Source organism: Streptopelia decaocto (genome assembly GCF_964273445.1).
Source record: "Streptopelia decaocto genome assembly, chromosome: Z".
In the NCBI taxonomy this organism is placed as follows: Eukaryota; Metazoa; Chordata; class Aves; order Columbiformes; family Columbidae; genus Streptopelia; species Streptopelia decaocto.
The window spans coordinates 4,127,378-4,151,821 of record NC_138657.1 but is presented as its reverse complement, the minus strand read 5'-3'; the positions used below and the strand labels follow the sequence as shown (position 1 = coordinate 4,151,821).

The window sequence follows — 24,444 nt, the reverse complement described above, 5'->3', positions numbered from 1 at the left end:
ACATGTTCAGTGAGCAAAATTACACATGCTGCCAGGTTTGTGGAGGGACCCTGAAACACAGTAGTGTTTGTGTCTTGCAAGTAGAGAAAAGAGAATAAATGATTACATGATGAAAAATGTAATTGCTGAAGAGTGTTCATTATTTTTTTCCTGCAGTTGTTTTTACAGTTGAAGACCAGCTTGCTATCTGCATATGTGACCTGTCATTCAAGGGAAAATTTACGAAGTACGTAGCACAAGGAGTACCAGCGTATGTCACGACTGAGGTCTGGGCCTCCTTGGAAATAAGTTCACATAGTGTAGTCTGAAAGATTTTATCAGCCTGAAGGTATGTTTTGAAGCAAGACATTCTCTTCACCGGCCACAGAAGGATCCAAGAGGTTCCCAAATCCCATGTATGGCTGCTCCTGGAGCTTGAAGCCAGCTGCTGCAGCTGGTGTCTACCTTTTCAAAGGTTTTAGCCAGTGAATTCACATGCGGATGGATGTCTTAGCTCCACCACTGAGACACAAATGAGTCAACATGGAGAGTCTCATAGTGGTGTTCAGGGTTGTGGTGGAGAACCCTCTGCTTGGTGGCTTTGAGCACATGGTCCTGTCGGCTGCAGTGCCAGCCCGATGTCAGGCTGAGTGTCACCCACTGGGGAGCACTTTGCACGGTGTCTTCTCCCACTCCATCAGGAGATCTGTGAAATCTGCCCTCTGAGCCTGGGTAGACAGCTGAAGACACCAATATTGTCTCTACTTTATCAATTTGTTTTCCTAATCCCAACCTCTGTTGAGCTATCTAAACTAAAACGCGGGTGCAAATGCACATCTGAGGGTTTTGCCAATCCCTAACAGGCTCATCAGCTTTCATTATTATGCCCTGTACTCCTTCCATGTACAAACCAAACCCTTCAAGGGCTGAATTCTTATTTCTCTACATTAGCGCAGCACAAAAGAGCTCTAGTCTTACTTGCTCTCGTGGCTGCCAGCCTCACTGAAACATAAAAACATTGCTGAAACAGATACTTGTCTTTCCTTTTGTAATTTTAAAAATATTTTTTTAAACTAGTTAAGAAATTATTTTCTTAATTCCTGTAGCAGCGGTTTCATTTTCACCATTTTACCTACCGTCTGGCTACAGTTACATCTATTTACAGAGTACTTCATAGACAATTTTACCAGGGCAAAGTCAGTTTATTCTTTGCTTTGCAGCACAGTACACACTTAGATCTGGAATATAGTCGTTTTTATTTCTTCTCCTCAGTAGCGAAAGGTTAAAGAGAGAAGTTTGTGTGGATAAGCACCAGTATTAAACAGTAAGTCTCCAGCTACACTTTTCCTCTGATTGCCCAATTTTTTGTACAGTCTTATGTGTCCTTCACCAAGAACGTACTGCAGATTCCCTAGTCGCTCTTGGTGGTAAGTCATGGGACGTATCTATTCCAGCTAGGCCTGATGGACGTTAAAGCTCATGATGCGCTTGTGTAATATCTATATTAGTAAATTAAACTTGCCTAGGAACTGAGGCCATCTGAGGCCACAGAGTAGTCCATGTCCATACTGTTAAGCTTTCTCAACCTCAAAAACATCACGACTACATATAAACCGACACTTGGGAATTGTTTCTGGCCTGGGCTAACTACCAAACAGAGCTAAGAAACGGTCTGGGAGAGCGTTATTTGGCCGGTGCCAAAAGCATACCAGGCACTGTTCAAATGATCCAGGGCAGAGATAATCACCTCCTGCTGCCTCGGTGCGTTCTTTGCCATTTGCTGATTAGCTAACATAGATACAGCCTTACTCTAACGTGTATGCATCTTGCCACATCTTGCCTTTTTTTTGTTTTGTTTTGTTTTTCTTCTCTATTTTATTTTATTTTATTTTATTTTATTTTATTTTATTTTATTTTATTTTATTTTATTTTATTTTATTTTATTTTATTTTATTTTATTTTATTTTATTTTATTTTATTTTATTTTATTTTATTTTATTTTATTTTAATTTTCCCCCTCTTTTCTCTGTCTTTTCTCCTTCAGACACAATTGCCAAAGAGGGCAGATGGCTCACCTGAATGGAAAACGCCAGTGCCCAGCACACACTGTGTTAGACGTGTGCTCCGCAAGCTGTGGTATGTTGTGCAAAGCAAAGTGCTGGGGACTCAAAACCCGTGGAAACTAATGGACCAAACATTCTGTGTTAAATATTGTTTTTACCCTCCCCATGTTCAACCAGGCCTTCATTTATTGAGAGACAGAGATACTTATAGCTCCCTTCTAGCGGACTATTTCTGTCTCCTCTGCTTTCATCACTTATGAAAACTACAAATAAATGTCTAATTATTATCAGATGTTTTAGAACAATATAAATACTTATCCCCAGAAAATTATCTGAGGAAACATTATTGGCCTTAGCTGTTAGGAGCAAAAGCCAATTTTGTTTTCGTTTGGCAGCAGCTTTATTCTGTTAGAAAACTAGGCACAGGCATTGCATTGTTTTAAATATTTTTTAAAGCAGTGACTTTATGAGTTAACTTGGTGACTTTTTGTTCAATTTTACTTTCTTCCCCTCAACTTTCTTGGCTATCTTTGATGATAACAAGTAAATGAATATAACTTCATTAACTAGGTTGGAGCTCCATCTCGTCCATTACATCCCAGCTTATTCCAAGAGAAGCATCTCCCTTGGCATTAGGGGAGAACACCTACTGATTCTTCCTTTTGTGCTCAGCAGCTTGATGGAAACACAGACCTTGAGCTCTGTGTGTGAGGTATTCAAAGGAGGGATATCCTGTCTTACATGAAAAGAAATGCTAACATTTTGTGTTTCTGTATCCCTGAAGCATCTCTTTCACAAAAAGATAACACATTTTACCTTGTAACATCCCTGCAAGGTAGGAAGTTGCATTGTACCCAAAATACAAATAAGGAAACCAAGTGAATCACTGGTTTAATAGCTGAAGTAGGACTAGAATGTTAAATTTAATGAAAGCAACCAAGGGGAAAGTCCATTAATTTTTGGGAGGACAAAAGTCATGTACCCTGTTTAGATTAACTGTGTTCTTTCGATTTCTTAGAACTTTGCTATTTTTATATAAAATATGATTTTCCCAAATGCTTATGGAGGTAAAGTAAGTGACAGAACTCAGTACCATAAGAATGAGTTTTTTTCCAAGTTTTTTTTCATGTCTTAAGATTTCAAATGGTTTTAACGTGTGCTGCTTTGTTGGAACAAAAACAGGCAGCATGATAGAAACAAAGGATCAGAAGGACCATACCAAACACAATTTTAAGGTGGAAGCGTAGCTTAGTTAAATATATCTTATTGAAAATTGCATCCCTTTGATTTGGACAAGCCAAAGGTCATCCTTGAAAAAGGAAAGGAATGGCAGCTAGTGAGATTTTGATATGAAAAAGGGTTAAGCATTCCAGCTTATAACAATCACCCTAAATGTTGCAGTCATCATTTGTCAAACTGAGTTCCATCCTGAGAAACCCAATTAATGGTGACAGCTTTGTAAAAGAAGCAAAATAAAAGGGAGTTAAAAAAGGATGGATTATATATGTGTTCCTCCCTGATATTTTATATACATGTTGGACATCCTTAACCAGCCTTTCTAAATAGCAATTTATCGAATTTGGTGTCATTCTGGCCTCTGGGAAAAAAAAACAAACAAACATATATTTTAATATTTTCACCATGATGTGAGAACTTCTTAAAACTTAACTAACTGGAGTGAAAACCTTTCTGCTGAGAATCAATGGAAAGAATGCTTACACTACCTCAAGAGGTATCCTCAGCTTAGGTATCAGATTTTGTACAGACAATTGATTGGCACTAAAGAAATGATTTTGCTCATTCTGGGTGTACAGACATCCTTTTTGGCAGCTAACTATACAACCTACATGTGGGAATGAGGAACAAAGATGTCCAAATGATGTTTTCTAGATGCAAGCCATTACCTGTGCAAATTCAGGTGCTTTAAACCTGGGCAAATCTCTGGTTTGCTACTTTCTCTTCCATGCACATTTGGAAGAACGGCTAAATATAAACTTCAAACCCCAACATTATTTTTGTCAGCTTTATAAATGTAGTATTAAATATAATGACAAAGTATCCTCCCCTTGTACATCTTGTGCAAACAAAATAGCACATGCAGAGTTATTTCTCTTAGATATCTGGCAAGGCATATGGACTGATGGTTAGAAATTTTGACTTGGTTAAAACAAAATTTAGCTCATGTTAAAGCATTAAAGAAATGCTGATGAGGTCAAAGCAAATTCTCTTGATAAAGCTGTAAAATCACCCCAACACACAAACATGTCTGAATCCTGCCATTAGGCTCTCATGCAGTCTGTTTCTCTGCAGCGAGCAAGTAGCTGTAACCCTTCAGTGCTGCAACTGAGTTTAGCAGAGACACTTGAGAACTGAAGTGACACGCACAGAACACACTAATTACTATATATAAAGGGATTTCAGTTCTATATAATTTTTTTCTATATCACCACAGAAAGTATTCTGTGGGTTTGTTAGCCTGTCCACAAAGAAAAGATTTCCATTGTTATTTTTTAGATATAATTTGGGCGAGTGGTGTGGTAAAACAGTTCTGTAAATCAAGTGAATAGAATGTATATATGTCTATTTCACTTCCTTCTGTAGGTTTCCCCTATAGTAGGCTTTGTCTGTGTGTCAGAGGTAGAGACGCAGAAGAAAAATATGTCGTGTGAAATTTTCTGACCACAGTGTTTAATTATATATTGGGCTATAAAAGCCTGTTTCCAGCTGAAATGTTTTCCTTAAGAAGCCAGAACTGAAAGGGTTATGGTTTGTTACTGCAGCAGTTATCAGCAGACAGCCATCTAACCTTTGGTACTTACAGGTATTTTATGGCTCTTGATCATATTATCAAACTCTTCATTAATTTTTTTGTATTTTTCTTCAGTGCGTGGGGTGAGAGCGTAAGAGGAGTCAGGATCGGGGCTTTCACAACCTTTGTTTTCTTTCTTGTTCAATGCCTGCCAGGTTCAGAGAAATATCAAAGAGTAAAAAAAATGAAAGGGAGATCAGAGTACTTACACATAATCTTTGCCTGCTGATCATTAGATCAATATCTTCATTAATTTTTCTGTACTTGTCCTCAGACTCAGGGCTGTGACCTACTGAATCGTCTGCATCGGGGTCTGGACTGTCACAGCCATTAAGTCCTTTCTTTCTCAACGTCTGAAATACATAATTTGGGAAAGTTCAATCCTTGACACAGGCTGCAAGAAAGACTCAGCAGTGTTACAGTAACACGAACTGCCCAGCAGTGGAAGGCTTTACATTATCCTTTAGGGAGAGAAAGTGACCATGGGTCCACCACGCTGATGCTACAGGTCTCCAATTATGAGTGGCAGGAGGGGACCGTACAGACCTCTTTCTTCTGAAACTGGAATCAGTCGATAAAGAGTGAAGCTGGCAATCTGGCAAGCTGTCTGTGCTAATACGAACCCCAACCCACCCACCCCAGAGAATTAATATGCCCACCCAGAATGCAATTGATTTTAACATATTTATCCATTTGAAATGAATGAGTATTAAAAGCAAAGGATGCATACTGTTTACAGTTGTATACACTGTTTTTCTCCTTTTATCTAAAGAAAGCTACAGGAGGAAGAAATGAAAAAATAAACCACAGCTACAACAAATTTAGGAATTCATGTTCTTGACAGAAGAAGAAGGAGGAGCACCTAAATTGAATTTTTCCTTTGAATTGGATGTAAAAGATGACATTAGCAATGCCCTACCATTCCTAAGTATGCGCCTTTGATAGGACAGGGGGAGGACAGAGTTGCTAATGTGGCTGTGAAATACCGATTAAAAGCTTCTAGACATGGTGTTTATTTTTTATTGACTCCAGTTACACGCTACAAATGCACAGTGCTGAGGCTTAATGTACAGGAGAAACCACTGCTAACACAGATGCTTAGTGCAAAGTCAAAGCAGATGAATTTTGTGTTCAGCAGCTCAGATTAACCCTCACAACCATGATCATCATCACCAAGGTAAATAACAGAGATGAAAAAGCTTAAAACCAGAATTAGATCACTAGCTAACAGTTCAGAATGGTTGCCTGGCTTCAGATAGGTTTAACTGATCTGTTTCAATGCATTCCCTAAAAAACAGTCATTGTCTTCATTAAGGTAAAAGAATATGAGAAGCAAGTCTCTGTGGACCCACCAACTACAAGCAATAGCTCACAAAGTCAATATTTCTGAGATTTCTCAAATTTAGCTTTAGGAATTTCTCAGTAAAAAATCTGTTCAAAGACTCCAGTTGGCAATTACTATTTTATTAGACAGCTTGCAGTCAATTCTGAGTTGAAACCTGGCAAAGCAATTTCAGTTACAACAAGTAGATCACAAAGCACTTGTGTTAATAAGTAGCTATGCTTGTGCTGTGCATCAGTGTGGGATGCTCTAACTGGTTTCTTTTTGTCTTCTCAGAATGGCTGCCTCTCATTTGAGCTTTTTGCTTCATTTAGAAAAATACATTTCCTAATTACTTTATTTATGGCAATGCCCAGTTTACTACTGTAAAATCCCTCAAGTATTATGATGTCTTGTTTCTGTGCTATTGTATTTATTTATTAAAAATAAGACTTCATTTCCTGCATTTTGCCTAAGACTTAAGAGCAGAGCCCTCTTATTCCTGCAAAGGCTATGAAGTTGTTCCCCTTGAGCAGACATTTTCAGCAACTCAGCAAAGTGATGGCGATCACTACCCTAAGAGATCTGAGCCTTCCAAACTTATGTTGTGGACCTTTGAAACAGATATAGACAACTGTGAAAGTCTGGATCAATGCAGATTTCTCTTTTCGAACTTCGTATCTACACAGACTTCATGTCTAATACCACAAGCTACAACTGACACACACAGACTTACAAATCTGTTTGAATTAAACCTTATGAAGCTAAAACAACCTGAATGATTCTCTACATTTCTTCTTCACTCCCTTTTATCTCTCCTTTAGTCACCCCTCTGTTAACCATCAGAACTGACACAGTCATGTACCATTTCTACTGCTACTAGCTTGAAACAAGCCAGTTACAAAGAGAGCTTTTACAATCAGCTGTTGTTTGATAGATTTAATAGATAAAATACAATATATTAAAAGGAAATTTTTTCTTTTATATCTGAATAACTAAGCTCAACAAACATTATTCTTTTCGTATAAGTACAAATCAGTTGAATACATAAAATCTGTTTTCAAGATCCATTGGATCAAGCACTCCAGACATGAAATCCACATAAGCACTCTTGGGACCTTTTCTTGAGCTCATCTGAGTCACTGATTGAATGTTGCTGACTTGCACGGAGTCTTCTGGTAATGACGCTGATGTGAGCTAGATTGTGTGGCATCCTCAAGTCCAAACTTTGAGATGCAATTCCAGCTACTCTATTTACAAATGTCAATGGCCTTGCTCTCCTCAGAGTTCAACACAACTGCAACTGAATGGACACACGTGAAAGAATAGAGCTGCACAATTATTACCTTCCTGAAGAAGAGCAATATGAAAACACAAGAGGGAGATTGCTTTGCAGCCTCTTGGAAATCTTTTTCTCTCCCATCATTCCCAAATCCTTGTCAGCTGCATTTATGAGACCATCTGGGTGAAAGAAGATGCACCTTGTCCTCAGCACACTCAATGCCCTTAAATTCTGCAACTGTCTACTTAACATCCATGTGAAACAGTAATTTCTGTGGTTTGTAGAGGTTCAGGAAGGCACTGCCATCTTCCAGATGTTGAGGAAAGGCAATGTAACCCAGTGAATATCTTGCAGCAGTTTCCAAAAGACACCAGATTCCCTCCGAATGTGATAATGTTTTTATATTCAGAAATATATTTATTTTTAAATATTCTTAGAAAGCAGGTTGCTGCCACACCAGGTGGAGAAGCAGCAATCTCTATTTTCACCAGGAAAGCCGAAGACTTAATTTAGAAAAATCATGCTGGTATTCTACCCAAAATTAACTTCAGCCCTAAAGAGTAGAGGCAAACCTTTTACTTGCAGAACCCATTAGTCCAATGTGTTTGGCTTCTGCCCTTGCCAACATGGCTAGTCAAGCTCACTATTGCAGTGCACTTCCATCTTACACCCCATTCCCTCCCTCAAAAAAGAAAGAAAAAAAAAACATGTTTCAATGAGTTAGGGTAAGCTTAGGCAACAGAAATTTCCAAAAGCATGCTGCAGTCCAAAGCACGGCTCTTAAGCTTTCTGAGTGTTAGAACCAGTGCCTGACTCCCTGTAATATGCATTTTGAGGTAAGATGCAATATCCAGAGAAGCTTTCCTGTGGCTGGGCCTCTTGGGCCTTCTCTTGTTCCCTCCCCATCCTTCTGCTGATCATTTGTTGCTTCTGTGTATAAGGACTCAGGCTGCCTTGCTGCCTTCAGCTGGGACTCTTTCTGTGAGTAATTTGTGGTTCTCTTTTTCTGCACAATCACACAGAATTTTCATGAAACTTGTTGGAATTTAATTCTCTGTGAGACCCCCTCCCTTTGCAACACGTTTGCTTGGCTCTGAATAAAAAAATGGGAAAGCTGTAAGGGAAAAGACAGAAGAACAGACTGATAGCATGCAAAGACACATGAACACACAGTCATCCTCTGGAGAGGAAAGCAGGCTGAAAGTAACACACTTGTCCTCTGCACTTTCAGGACAAACATAATGATCATGAGCATTATCTCTGGCTTCTCAACACGCAGACTACAGTTTTGCCTCTTCGACTGCTTTATTTTGTTATTTTACTGTCCTCCACACATTGTACCCCTCATGAAGGTCCTTTTCTGTTGTGCTTCAACACATTCGATACCTGTTGAGACAGCACAACTAAAAGTGGCACTGACCGACATCCTACTGATCCATCCTTACTCACAAGCTCTCTGGACTCCATTCAGTTTTTCCTTTTCTCCTTTGCCCTGTGTCACCTTTAAAAACAAAGGCCGATTCTGGACATTGCAGAACACTGGAGTCATTAAGAAGACCCACTGGGTTTTGGGAGGCAGGAAAATTCGACCCAGTCTTGCAGTGATTTGGAAATCATTTTTCTTACCATGTTAAGCTCTCACAGCCTCTCACAAACCCTGGAAAACAGCCAGACCTATCGCATCCTCCTGGAGATTAGCTTGTTTCCAAAGATTTAATGACTATTCAGAAAAATTTTAAGAGGATAAAATTACACAATTGTATAGCGCATCGCATTCCAGAGAACCCCAAGCCAGATTTTGGTTATTTTTAAAGAAAACAAGCCATTTTTGAACTACGGAAGCTCTACTTCTTCCAAGCAATTAAGCAAGTAATTATATTGCAGTTCAATAACCTAAAATCAGGCAAGGCATTTGAAAAACAAAATGGTTAAAGGAAAACAACCTTTGGCTGAAATCTCATATACCAGCAATTTAGACTAAATTCTGCTCTATAAATCTCAGAGGAGAAGTGCTGACTTAGTGACATACTGGCTGCTGTAAAATGAAGTATAAACAACTATTTACTTTCATTTCATGCAAAATTTATCATCACTACAAAAGCACACACACAAAAAAAAAGCACTACCAGCCAGGTCTGATTTTGTCAAGGCAATGGAAATCGTCACAATTTGAAGGCTTTTGAGGACAAAAAGCCTTTCATTTTCCTAATCCAGTCTCTGTTTCTGCAGTGCTATCCTCTTCTTTTAGCAGGAAGAGTGGAGAAGGTTAGAAATGATTTTTTTTTTCATTCTATCCTTTAGTTTGCTCAACTTTGTAGAGGGGTATCTCCTTTTTCTGTAATAGGTTCATCTGCTCCCCACAGCACTCCAGGGCTTGAGAAGCCACAGATATTTGGGCTTGGACACACTCACAGTATAGCTGCCAAATTAAAATAAAACAGGTTGGTTGATAAGATTGTCAAAAGGACCAGCCCAGCCCACTCTGCCTGTTCCATTTTGATTTCTTCTGCAACAAAGACCTAACGATTGCAAAGCTAATCACTGTCTTCATTTGTGTAATGAAAAGTGCAATCTCACTGGCTCTTAATCTGTAATCAAAATTTACAGTATGGAAAAATTCAGAATTACAGGTCTACTTCTAAAAACTCCTCTATCTGCTGTGTTGTCTAGAAGCCACCACACTGATCTCTGATAATCCCAACAGGGACCATGACAATCCAGAGTTGCAACTTGGTACATTATATTCCACTGTCAGAAGATAAAAACCATAAGTGCCCTCCATTTTCCACTATAACTTTCTTTCCTGTATCTGGATGGGATAAATCTTTTAGCCACAAATGAAAAATGGTTTTGTCTCTCTGTTGCTCACTGGAGCCACATATCTACGTGGCAGGGCAGACAATAGCCAGTTACAAAGGAACGATATGCTATTGTGTTCAACTGCGTTATTATTTATAGCTGTTCCAAAGAACCCTGCCAAATTTACGGAGGTCCCCCAAAAAAGCAGAAAACATTTAAATCATGGGCCTGATTCATTTAAGCATCAGTTTTCTCTCTGTGTAACAGAAATATTAAAGTTAGGAAGTGTTGAGTGAAGACAACCTTCACTTTCTTCTCTTCCACAGTTATATAATGATGAAATTTTATGATGAAATTGCACGATACAATGTATGGTGCAATCAAGTAATGAAAGGTTCTAGTGAAATGAAAAACACAAAGAGGAAGAGATAGGTTGCTATGGGAACCGTCCATCTGAATTCCCTGACTTCCGTGTAACTAAAATCTCAAATTTTATATTCCATTAATGTGGGGTTCTTAGATTTTTTACATTTAATAATGAACATAAACTAGTATGCCGGTACTAATGTACTTTAATTGCATGTTTAGGAGAATCAGATAAAACATTATTATACTTACTGTTATCTAACAAGCTCCAGACAAAAAAAAAAAATGTATACCAGTAACACAGAAAAATGGAACATTTCTTACATCTTTTGTATAAATCACAAAATGCTTTTGTGGTTTGTACTCTTTTTGAAATAAGCTACAGGGCTTATATAATAGCTGAACTTCTATAACCACATGTTAACCTTTTTGTTACTTTTTTATCATCACTGAAGTTTCAAAGAAAAAAAAAATTCCATTGTCTCATCGTGCACGCCTGTTTTCTTCAAATGATTACACACAACTGCGTTTTTCACAACAATACACCAAACCCTCCGCTTGGATTTGCCTCTCATTTTTGCATGCCAAGTAATTATTCTCTCCTCCTTCAAGTACCTTCTCTCATCACACCTCTTGTGAAACCAAACAATTCTGACACCCTTTGCCAGTAACATCTGCTTCTCTTTGCTCACGAACGATCGACCAGCGTGGTAGGAATGTTTATACATCTGTGCTGCAAGCTCATCGGGACACGAGGTTTCCACCTGCTTACAGAGTTCTGCCTATTATTTTCTGTTCATGCTCTTGACTTGTGCCAAGCCATAATCTATCTATATTCATATATATGCACATATTTATATATATCTGTATAAAACAAAATTAAGCTTTTTTTTTTTAATTTAAAGGGCACTGCAACAGTTTTTATTATTTTATTTTATTTTATTTTATTTTATTTTATTTTATTTTATTTTATTTTATTTTATTTTATTTTATTTTATTTTATTTTATTTTATTTTATTTTATTTTATTTTATTTTATTTTATTTTATTTTATTTTATTTTATTTTATTTTATTCTTTTTTAATTTGTTCCCCATAGCCAAACTATGTAATTTAGTTGTGCCCGGGTCACCCCTCTGGAGAACTGGCGAGGCTGGAGATGGGGAGACGGCAGAGGTTTGCTCACTAAGAGACACTAAGCACAGTCTCCTTATTTAGTGTTCGATCTCACCCACTTTCCAGTGCTTTTCTACTTAGTATTGACTTAAATTATGCAGGGCAACTTTGGCTTTGTAAGTATAAATAGAAAAAGGATGTGTTGGATTCAGAGATCTCATAGCAGCTAATCTAAAACATGTATCTTTCTGGATTTTCTCAGAAAAAAAAAACCAAGAGCAATTCACATGAAGACTCCAGCAATAAAGATCTATATTAAAATAGCTGTTAATGCCTTCAACTTAACTTATGCATTTCTATGTTCACTATTATTTTGTGTGACATGCAAGAGACTTCTGCCTATCACCGCACTTGTAAACTATTTTTTTCTTTTAGAAGAATTTAGATCCAAATAATTCCCGATGTTCCAAGTAAGCACATTTCCTCATCCTTCAAGCTTTTCCCATCCGTCATCACGGCGCAAAAGGTCTGAAAACCCCACAAATCCCCCCCTGGGGCAGCTGACGTAGGATTCCTTACGCCAACCCTTCCACAGAGGGGATCGTGTTTCCCCGGCCTTGACAGAGGAGACGAGGCGGCAGCACCACCCGCCCAGCCCGGGAATCCAAACAGGGGGGAGTGGGAGCATCAAATGACCGACAACCCTGGCCGGCGCGATGCGGCTGCATCCCGGCGAGGAGCGGGTCCCCGTCCCGGCGCAGCAATGTCACGCATCCCTCACATCTGCACCTGTCAGAGCCGCCACCTGCTGCCCCATGGCCATAGATGGTTGTCCCTGCAGCCGTGGCGCTGATTGGGGACGCTCTGCTCCCCGCCTCATCCATGCTGCTGTCACGCTTCTCGGCTCTCATGTGGTCACAGCCTACAGGAACGCAGCATTTGCACTTTATAGATATATATACCTAAACGCATGCGTGTGTATATATATCTCTACATGTATTTATACATACGCATACACGCCCTCTACTAGATCACTTCTCCGCACCTTTTTTGTTCAAATCTAGAGGGATTTTTTAGAAGTCTTAGTGCTAAGGCATGACCAGCCTGTGTTTGCTATGATGCGGTATAATACCAGCTTAATATTGCTGGTGTACTAGATTAGTGGAGATAAAAAGAGGAATGCGCTTTTCCAGACAAGATTGGCATTTCCTAAGTAATGAATTCACGTGTGAGATTAATTGGAAATGATAAGATCTGTGACATAAATATAATGCTGACCTAGTTGTGATTACAGCTTCTGATAAATCACCTCTATAGATATGTAAGATTTAAAAAGAAAAAAAAACCCTCAATCTTGGACCAAAAAAAAAAAAAAATCCTTTTAAATGTTAGTCAAAATTTACTCTGTCAAATGCACCCTTTACTTCCAAGGAGTGTGTTAAAATTAAACTTCTGTGCAGCTGTTTTTTAAACCTGTACTTTGAAAAGACAGTTAAATTCTGCTCTGCTGTGTTAAAAAAACCTGACAGCTTTCCAGAAACTGGCTGTCAGTGCTTCATGCACAAAATTAGCAGATTATTTATTTAGACCAGATGCATTCTCAGGGTATTTGTGATTTAGGGGTGGAAATGTTATCACTGGTCTTTGAGCACCCCGATGATGATAAGCCCTTACTGAGGATTCAAAGGCCTGTCACAGGCATTGTTTTTGGGTGATGGAAATACAGAAGATGTAGGTAAAGGTGGAAAACTTCAGCTTGCCCTCCTGTTCTTCCCACCGCTCTTCATGCATTGCTGCCCTGCCCATAAATTTGTGCTTCCTCCTGTAGAACAAAGCCTGGCACCTGGTGACAAATATCTCATTTTCCATCCTCTGTCTTAGCAGCTGGATTTACAGAAAATAGACTTCAACCCTTTCTTGAGGCTCAATGTTTGTGGAATGACCACACGAGGACAAAACCTCTATATTCTGGCCAGGGTAGTTGACTCGTCTTTTGTCCCTTGGCCACAGCATTTTATCAGTCCATTATATCCTTTACTGATTTTTCAAAACTGTTAACGTGTATGAAGTGTTTAAATGGCCAAGTTTTCCCTAAGCTTTATTGAGCATATTTAAAATAGAGGAAGATATTGGTGAGATGTGGTGTGTTTGATTTGTACTAGATTTGGCTGCCAGACACAGAAAATGTATGAATGGAAAAATAAGCTTTACAGTAGCTCCACAGAATCATCTCAGCTTCTTTAAGGAATATGAGGCCAGTTAAAAATAAACACTGTAATCATCAACAGGTTGTTATTTCCCTCTTTCTTTTTATGTTCGTCTATCTATAATCCTTCACCACTGACTACAGCCCTTCCAGATGGAGTGGAGCGCTGCCCTCAACATTTTCATTTGTGACTAATTTAGTCAGACACATACACAAATACAAGGCTGAAGTCAGATCTCATTTACACTAGTGTAAATCTGTAGCTGGATTTGGAACAGCTGTAAAGACACCAGTTGAGTTATTCTAGATGTACAGTGGTGTTACCAAGTCTGTTACATCAGTGTTACTATCTCTTGAAACATACAGTATTTGAAATATGCAGAGCTTAATATAAATGAATGCAGAAACAATTAACTATTTCAAAGGCAGCTGGTGTTTTTCCATGATATAAATGGGGATCTTTAGTACTAAGGGCCATATTCAAAATACCTGACAAATGTGACATACAGAGTAACACATACGTTTTACAGAATCTTCTGTCACAAAAACATGTTACAGAAAGAATAGCAGCTGATCGGAATTATATTTAGCTTTTATTTTAAGCACTATCTATGTTCTAAAAGATCCCAAATAGATTTTGAAATTAAGTGTTTAAAGACTACTTCACACATCAATAAAATGCAGCCATCCTGGGGTGAGTATATTGTCAACTTACGCAGCTACACCAGCCAATGAAGTCTTCAGCAGCAGAAATGATGTGTACCTCAGACAAATAAAATTGTAACACACAGTACGAGTTTCTTGGGACGGAATTTTTCCTAGGGAACCTTTGGTGACCGCAACATTTTGCTTTTCCATTTCATCTGAAGCAGAGCACCTCCAGCACCGCTGAACTGGTGCAGCACTGACTCAGCAGTGGAAATGCCACCCACTGAGATGAGAACACCACTTCCTCCAGCACCAGGGTTTTCTTTGGAGGTCTCCCATAAAAATCTTGAACGTATCCGTGTTCTGAACAATATTTTTTTTTCTTTTCAGAATTTGAACATTTATTTTATGGAGGATCAAATTGCAGGGTATTACAAAAAACAGTACCAATAAGACAATGAGCAAATGTTGCTGAACAGCAGTTCCTTTCAAAGGAAAAAGAACATTCTCTTTCATTTTTATGGCACCCTAATTGTTTTGTCCATTGGTAAAAATGCATAAATCGATATATTTTTTTAAAAAGAACAGTGAATTATAATAGAGGTTAGATGTCTGAAACTCTAGCCTCCTGTTTCTTTGCAGGACAGAGGCCTTAAATAGCAACAAAGCAATAACCATCAACTTGCTGTTCTGCTGATAGAGTCAAGTTTTCACCAAGGAGAAAGAAAAGGAAGTGTCTCCACAGTTTAGAGTGAGCACTATCTGAGAAAAGAAATTGGCCCATGATTTTAACTATGAAAACAGATGACTCAGATGATGCAGACTTTCACACTTGATTTAAGATGGCTTTGTTTTTTCCTGTTAGACCAACAATTTATATAAGTTCTGTTATTTACCAGAAACATTTGTGCAAATTGTATCTATCTTTAAACAGCTGCTAAAATCTCTAGACTATGATATGCATTTGTCTGCTTACCAAAGTGTCATCTGCTAGAAACAAAGAGCTGGGTTTTGTTTTCCCATGGAAAATCCTCCAGCAGTGGCAAGATTCAGCCAGAAGCTTTGCACGTTGAAACTTGCAGATAACTCAACTAAACACTAGCCAAAAAAAGGAGCGAGAGAGTACAGTCAGGAGCTGTATGGAGGAGCTGGATGAAATTCCAGAACTGCATCATTACCCTAGAAAGCTGGTTCTTCAAGAAACTCTGTTTCCTGGAGCTTAACTTTTTCAAAAGCCATGCTGCTCCTACCACTCTGCTCCTGCCACTCTGCTCCTCCCCTGAGAGGAAAGGATCACACATGGGAGAATTAGCAAAAAGTGGTTAGATTTTGAAAAGATTTTGGAGAATTTTGGAAGGTTCCTAGGCAAGGGAATTCTAAGTATTCATTACTGCAAATTTTGCCATCATGGAGGCAAAAGATTAGGTTATCCAGGGGTTAAGCTTCTAAGATATATCCCCAAAACCTTCAGTTTAGCTCCCACTTCTGTTATAACTTCCTGCATGGGCCTTGTTAATGCACATTTCTATAGTTCTGCCTCTTTAAAAAGTTGAATTATATAAATTACTAGTGTAATTGGGGTGCCATAAGAAGGAAACACCCAAGCAACCTGTAATGTACTCAGTAAGGAGTCCAATATAGACAGACAGACCCTCACATGCACCTGCAAAAAAATGGATTACATACTGCTGTCTGTATTTAAGTTAAATTAACAATAATGATCAGTTTCGGTGCTCTATTTGGGAAGGAAGAAAACTTGAGAAACAAGGCAGCTTCTGGTTCTTATCACTACTTGGGAAAGTAGAAGTGGCAGACTCTAGGTCTGATCAGAAAATTTTGATCAGAACTGAGGACAGAGTGTACAGAGACCATAGAAAATTCATGGTTGAAATGGGAAAAGAAAAAAAGAAATGGGAAGGGGAAGGGGAAGGAGAAGGGGAAAGGGAGAAGAAAATGGAAAAGAAGAGAGAGGCGAGGCGAGGAGAGGAGAGGAGAAGAGGAAAAAGAAAAGAAGACAGAGAAGAGAGAGAGAAGAGAAGAAGAAGAAGAGAAGAAGAGAAGAAGAAGAGAAGAGATTCATTCAGAAGCTAATGTTCTTTTTTATGTGAAAATTTTGCCTCGTCCAAAAGCAGCTAAAGCATATTTTAAATGTTAGTGTTTTTCATTGTAAAACTATATTTCTTTTTTTGGACAAAATTATAGTTTTGTAGAGAAGAATTGGTACATTTGCCTGCCAAAGCCCTCCTTGTCTGAAATCTTCAAACCTTTAATCACATGGCATTCCCACACAGAATTCTGTGGGCTGCAGAAGTTGTTTCTGCTTCAATCCCTTAATTCTGCAGGAGTGATGGACATATGGGGCAAGATTTCAGCCTATTTCGTTTTTTTTGAGACTTCGTAGAGGTGAGAATGAAGGACACTGAGAACACGTGTGTGACTGGTACTGTTTCTCTTGGTGAAGACGTGGCTGTGGGCTCTGACCAGTTTGGTGGCTCTCACCACAGCAGAATAAACCTCCGTGCAGGGCTGCCAGCTCTGCCATCTGATATTATTCACCCCATACAGAGCTGCGGAGGTGGAACAGTCAAGGGGTGGACGTGCATTCCCTTCTCCTGACTCGGCTGTGAAGATGGTGACCTCTAATGGAGGACAGGCAATAAATATTGGGGGTTCACACATCTCCAGGTATCACAGCTGTTTCACCAGACAGCTTTGTTTCACAGAGCCACGTTACGTGTAAGAAAGGGGACTTTTCTAATTGGGAAAAATCCCAAACCCAGAACTGTATTTGTTTCAAAGAACTGACCTCCTTTGTGATTTGTCACTTCACAGTGTTTTGCAACATGGACACAGGTAGTGTTTTGGGATTGTGTTCCTGAGAAGAAGGCGAATCTTCTGGAAAAATGTTCAGAAGTCAGTAATATTCTGACTCTTTTTCTAACATGCTCAGCTGGGGTACAAGGAAGAACCTCATTGTATCCCTCCCTAATGACGAACTGAAATTCAAAGGTGCACAAGCGCTACTCTCAGTCCCAATATCCAGCTGTGTTGAAGGCTTGGACCAACTACAGGCTGGACCTGAAACTGTTATGCTGAGAGATGGAAAAGTAGTGTTTCCTATCAACATTATTGTGGCAAGAAAACTGAGCTCACTTACTTATTCCATTATCTTGGCCACCTTCTAAGCTGTTTGCAGCCATCAGCTTGCTGCCACAGTAACAAGAGCAGAACAGAATTTACAATGCAGTAAGACAATCTAGAGGAAAAGTGAATAGTATTACATGAAATGATAAAGGAATACTTCAGGTTCTGTAACATTTATTTTTATGTTTGAATATGAAAATTCATTTTTAAAATCTATCAGAAGCTGACTGTGGCAAAGAAATCAGAGACTGTGATAAGAATGAAGATGAGATTATCTCAAAATACATATGGCTTTGCCTCTTACTATAGATATACTAAAATTGAAGGTCTGGCAAAGAGATCCTAACTGATTTCAGTGGGTCCCAGATTTCACACAGCACTTAGAGTAGCAAAAGGGATCAGCAATAACCTAAATAACCAAAATTTCAGTGAAAAGCAGTAATGCTACGAGTTCTTTTCCATAAGAGGCAAACAGGAACGTAAGCAATGGGCAAATAACAACTTCTGCAGTTCAGAAGTGCACAATTTTGCTCCTAGTATCTGCAGAGATTCACAGTCCTGAGGTTTGTTTGGAGTTTCTCAACAACATGAAACTTTCAAATAAATTGCAGCAAAGCTTACTTACATCGATTCCAAAGTTTGGCAGGATTCCTGTTTCTGCCTGGGGTACACTGGATCACAAGACCCCAGGATAAAATAGCAGCAGCAGGAATGGATGAGGAGTTGTTTTATTCCTGCCACTGGATTTGTCGTGGAGATCAGTAGGAAGCAGACTCAACTGCAGAAAGTTTAGTCAGCTCTTTTGCTCTGTCAGTCTCCATGAAGGAGGAGGTGGAATTAAGAACATTTCTCCCATGAAAAAGACTTTACAGAAGGAGTAGGAGGCTTTCTCAGACTCCTTAATGGGAAGGGAATGAAAAACTTAGTCTGTGGGAGAGACAAGAGAGGTTTCTATAACCCTTGGGGATTCAGTGCTTCACCTCAAGTCCTGGCCCAGAAGCATCTTTCTTCTCTTCAGGCTACAGCATAAAAAGTCTCAGTGGCCTTAGTTGTGAATCCCTCATGGGCATTACCATCAGGTAAGTTTAGCCCCACTGAACAAACTCTTTACTATTGATGCAAGTCAAGTTGGAATTGTCAAATATCGTCATCTATGGGGGTTCTAACAGTTCGAGGGTTCTGCTAATGAACTTGCTATACCTGCCATGGTTTGAAAGCTTTGAATGAAGACATCTCAGGACAGAGGAATGAGAGCACAGCTTTCTAAGCATCCTTTGGAATAGAAGCATGTTTTAAAATGTCAGGGTAGGAAAATGATCAACAATGATTGTTCTCTTTCAGGCACATTACTTTTAGCTTACACTGAAAACACAAAGAGCAGTCCATACCCTTGCTGTAAGGAAGGGAAAGGCTATGGAATAGGTTCAATAAAGGATTTAGGGATGCAGAAAACTTGATTCGTCAATGCTTACTATTAATATTTAAGCACCTGACCTCCAGAGTGGAATTCACACTGTGTTAGGATCTAAGGGTTCATATACGGGGCACCGGAAGAGTTTGGTGCTATATAACAGGATCCAAACCTGTCAGCATGTGCTGAAGTTGTGAGTGACCCAGACCAAGCAAACAGGGTCTTGGAAACCCTACCCCTCATCAGAAGTTACGCTGCTTACCCAGGGCCGCAGAGACACCTCCATCCACAAAGTGCTGCTGGGCATTCAGGCTTTGACTCGAGTGTACTGTCCCCTCCTACAGCTCATCTTTCAAAGACCTGGGAAAGAGTCACTCTTCCCTTTTAAGAAAAGGCTGCTTTTGCAGATTTTCTGTATAACAACTAGTGGTTAGAAACCTACTATAAAGCTGGAAACACAGGTTCTGTTTCTTCTTTGATCTGAATGGGGTCAAATCTACTGTCCTCCATATTGCTATAAAGGATGGGCTTTACCGCTCGTCCCATGATCTAGGCAGTTCCAGATTGTTTAAACCTTGCATTTCCCTGTAATATTTTGCTTTTGTGCATTAAAAAATGCAACATTTGTTGGTTCAGAGAAACAAAACTCAATAGGGGACAGAGCTCTGTGGCTTGTTACAGCATTTTTGTTTGAGGGAAGCTCTGTTGAAATCCTATTTCTGCATCAGAGATGGTGTTTGCATTTTACATTGAACAGACTGCCAAAAAAAGGCAAAAATTATCATTTAAGAAAGAAATTAAACTGAAGTCTCCTTTCATTGGATAGCACACAAACACCAACAATATTTTCTGATTCTGTTTTGTGAAAAGCTTGATCCTATACTTGCTCATTGCATTAGGAATTGCTTTGTGGGATATTTTGTTCATGGAAGGCTGAGAGTTCCTAGATCTGGGGCTCAAACTGGGAAAAGACTCTTCTCAATTTTGTCCCAGACTGGCATAATACTTGGTAACCACAGTACAGGCCCCTAGGAATGATCAAGATCAAACAATAAGATCTCCCACAAAGTTCACGTGCCTCCAGATTAAGCTTTTGGATAAATGACCTTAGTTGCTGTATTTTAAAGTTTATGATTAGTCACTTCTGTGAAACAATTTCAGATATAGGATGGAAAGTTCTGAGCATAATTATGAATTTTTATTCATGAGTTAAACAATATATGTGGGTTGTGCAAAAATTTACATCTGAGAAGGCAAGCTTCTTTTCACATTGGTTAGAAAAACACAGATCAAATGCTAAGGCATGTGCTGGTAACTGGGAAACATAACTCTCATTTTTAAAAAGAGAGAAAAGGAAAACCTGGGGAACTACAGGCCAGTCAGTCTCACCTCTGTGCCCAGCAAGATCATAGAGCACATCCTTCTGGAAGCTATGCTATGGCACATGGAAAATAATGACCTGATTGGTGACAGCCAGCATGGCTTCACTAAGGGCAAATTGTGCCTGACAAATACGGTGGCCATCTATGGTGGGACTTACAGCATCGGTGGGTAAGGGAAGAGCAAAAGATGTCATCTACTTGGACTTGTGCAAAGCATTTGACACTGTCCCACACAAGATCCTTGTCTCTAAATTGGAGAGACATGGATGGACCACTCAGTGGATAAGGGATTTGCTGTGGTCAATGGCTTGATGTCCAAGTGGAGACCACCGGTGAGTGGTGTTTCTTAGGGGTTGATATTAGGACCAGCTCTGTTTAGCATCTTTGTCGGTGACACGGACAGTGGGAATGAGTGCACCCTCAGCACATTTGCTGATAACACCAAGCTCTGTGGTGGGGTCAACATGCTGGAGGTCCCCAAAGGGACCATGACATGCTTGAGAACCGGGCCTGTGCGAACCTCATGAAGTTCAGCAAGGCGAAGTGCAAGGTCCTGTGCATGGGTCACGGTAATCCCAGGACAAATACAAGCTGGGCAGAGAAGGGATTGAAAGCAGCCTGGGGAGAAGGACTTGGGGTGTTGACTGATGAGAAGCACAACATGAGTCGACCAGGTGCACTTGCAGCCCAGAAAGCCAACAGTAACCTGGGCTGCATCCCCAGCCCTGTGGGCAGCAGGTCTGGGGTGATCCTACCCTTCTGCTCCGCTCTGGTGAGACCCCCATGCAGTGCTGGTCCAGATCTGGGTCCTCAGCACAGGACATAGATGGAGCTGCTGGAGAGGGGCCAGAGGAGCCCCAGGAATGATCCGAGGCTGGAAACAGCTCTGCTGGGAGGACAGACTGAGAAAGCTGGGGTGTTCAGCTGGAGAAGAGAAGATTCTGGGAAGACCTTACAGCAGCCTTCCACTACCTAAAGGGGACCTACAAGAAATCTGGAGAGAGACTTTTTACAAGTGTTTGTAGTGATAGGACAGGGGGTGGTGGCCTTGAACTAAAAGAGGGGAGATTTAGATTAGATATAAGTAAGAAATTCTTCCCTATGAGGGTAGTGAGGCCTTGGCACAGGCTGCCCAGAGAAGCTGTGGATGCCCCATCCCTGGGAGTGTTCAAGGCCAGGTTGGATGGAGCTTTGAGTAACTTGGTCTGGTGGAAGGTGTCCCTGCACATGGCAGAAGGGCTGGAAATAGGTGATCTTTAAGGTCCCTTCCTACCCAAACTGTTCTATGAGTCTGTGTTTCTGTGATTTCACTACTGGAAACCAAATGGTAAAGCTTCCATTTTACTCATATACGCTTGAACACACTAGAAGCATGTAATAATCAAGCCTTGGATTATAACAATGACAGGAAAAAACTATGTGTTTTTATGTTTTTCATATTATAGCCATGATTCTATTGTAGCAAGCTAAATATACTTTAAACATTGTACACTCCATTAGGAACTGCTGTTTTGTCAAGATTTTGATCTTTTTTGCATCAATCTATAGCAGCTGTGTGTTGTTTAAAGCACTCCTATTGACTCTTCTATAATTTGCTTTCTTTGAACAGCCTGTGTGTTGTAACATTTGATCAAAGAAATAAATGTATACTTTAACAACCCAAAGTAAAGTGCATGCACATTTTTATAACTCTGCACTATAAAATGTAATTATAGTTGTCTATAGATCACACAAGATGATATAAATAAATGGCTTTGAGATTTTTTTAATGCAAGTCTATCCAATATATTACAAATTTTTGCCTCTAACACCACTGTCTATCATGTAAAAGCATTAATGAACTGTTTAGAACACAGATGATGCAACTTCTTTTAATAGAAATTTTTACTCCTCCATTAACTTGTAACCATATATAAAAACACTCATAGTAAAATTAAGTAAGGAAAACACATCAACCTAAAGTTTTAGATTTATAAATTACCACATAAAGAAAATGTTGATTGAAACTCTGTGGTAAAGGCTGTTTTTTAATTCAAAGAAAAATGCCTATTTAAGATTTTATTACCTTCAACAGTTCTGGACTATGGACATTAATTCACAGCTGACCGCTAGACTTGTGATTATTAAAAATGTAAAACAATAAAGCATATGTGTTTGAGGTTTCATAGCCCTGCAAATTTGGTGACTTACATTAATTTCAGCCATCTTTTATGTAAACAAACACACAGAGGCCTCCCTGAATTCAGGGCAAATGGAGTCTAATCAATATGAACTACATAATACATAAAGGATGGATGCAAATTTTATAGTACACAAATAAATAATTAATTTATACCTTCTTACTGTAATAAGGAAGAAAAGTCAGCATATTTTGAAGTTTAACAGAACCTTTGCCAGAACGGTGAGAACTGTGGAAAAGACATCTCAAGAACATAAAGTGTCTGTGATCTGTGTGCAGTCCAGGGAAGGAGAGGCACGGAGATCTTTTACTTCATGGAAAAGAGGGGTAAGGTGCTCTAACCTTAGCAGAGTATTTGAAATTCCAGCTCCCCAGAAGGTGGAGGGAAGAAGGCAGCAAGCCAGGACTAGACCAACTTTTTGTATCGCCATCCTCTCTGGCGATGAAGCTCCTCCTGCACAGTGCCTTTGTTACTCAGGGAAGGGCTTTCACTTCTTGCCACCTCTCTGTGGTGTGGAAGAAAAGCGTGTTTTTACTTCTTAGTATATATATATATAAATGCTACTCATGGTATGAACTACTTACATCCCAATTCTGCCACCCTTACTGACACTGGAACTACTTCAGAAAGAAAGCCACTATTCTGCAGGCACTTGCAGGAATGTTCAGCTTCATCCTTGTGAATATTTTTGCTGAAACAGGACTTCCATGGATTTTTGTAGAAATAAGACCTATTCTAGTTCTGCTTACTACAAAAAATTATAGAATCCATAGAAATTGGTGTCTGTGCTAGGAACCGCAACCAGAGACTTCTGAATTTAGTTAGAGGGCTCTCATTGATCACTCTGGGCTTTGAATTAGGGGTCTAATTAAACCTGAATGGTGGGCTTCACATATCAGAGTTTTTTAGCCTTTGATAGGGCTCTTTTTACCTAATACAACCATGAGCAGTGGCTAAGGGCCCACATCTGGAAACACTTGTACGCTAAAAAAACCTTTGCTCATGTGCAAGCATGTGAAGAACTGTGCCATCACTTGCTGATTTTGCTAGAAACCCAGTGCTGCATAATCTTCAGCACTGGTTTGACAAAGAACAGTTGACGGCTTGTGGGGGCCCAACAAAACAAAACGTCTTGGGGGAAAAGGAGACAAGGTCAGTAGTTTGCATTAAAGATGGTTGTGAGGTAGAAGAAGATATGGTATTTCTACACTTGTGATTATTTCTACTGTGTGAGAATGCAAGTAAATAACCACGTTTTGTATTTACCTTACCAAGCAGGGATGTCTCAATGGTGAAAATGAAAAATGGGTTTGCTCACAAAAGCCTTTGTGTCTGGAACATAGCTATAAGTAGCTCACTATCTAGGTTTAAAATGGTAATGCAGGGTAGTGTGGCCTATTTTTCCATGCTTGCAGTGAAGATACAATACGAGAATTCAGCCTTGGTAATTACTAATACACCACACAGACACAATTACACCCTGTGTACTGCATAAAGGAATCACTTGTGGTCTGCCTCCATTACAAAGAGCAGTAGGGGGCCAAAAGGCAAGAAGACAAAATGCTTTACAAGGAGGAAGGAGACCAGAAGAGTCGATGTACCCAAATACAAGGACCTTGATTCTTTTTGGAGTGATTTAAGTCCCTTTCCATCAATTATCATCCTTTGTCTCCAGAGTCTTATCACAAGCAGCATTACAGGAACTGAACAAAACAATACTCAGGCTCAAATAACCCTGTG

The 24,444-nt window shown here is 39.5% G+C and overlaps 1 protein-coding gene across 8 annotated transcripts in view; it reads right to left on the bottom strand.

The window, feature by feature from the left end:
* MEF2C (myocyte enhancer factor 2C) overlaps positions 1 to 24,444 on the bottom strand; it is a 139,472-nt gene that overhangs the window by 32,563 nt on the left and 82,465 nt on the right. For 5 of the 8 annotated variants that reach the window (XM_082075320.1, XM_082075319.1, XM_082075322.1 and 2 more), the window contains one exon: positions 5,061 to 5,204. In XM_082075320.1, coding sequence (XP_081931446.1) covers positions 5,061 to 5,204 — 144 coding nt within the window. Of the gene's footprint in view, positions 1 to 4,861; positions 5,000 to 5,060; positions 5,205 to 24,444 lie in introns of all 8 variants that reach the window. The other 3 variants (XM_082075321.1, XM_082075324.1, XM_082075325.1) reach the window with 2 other exon arrangements.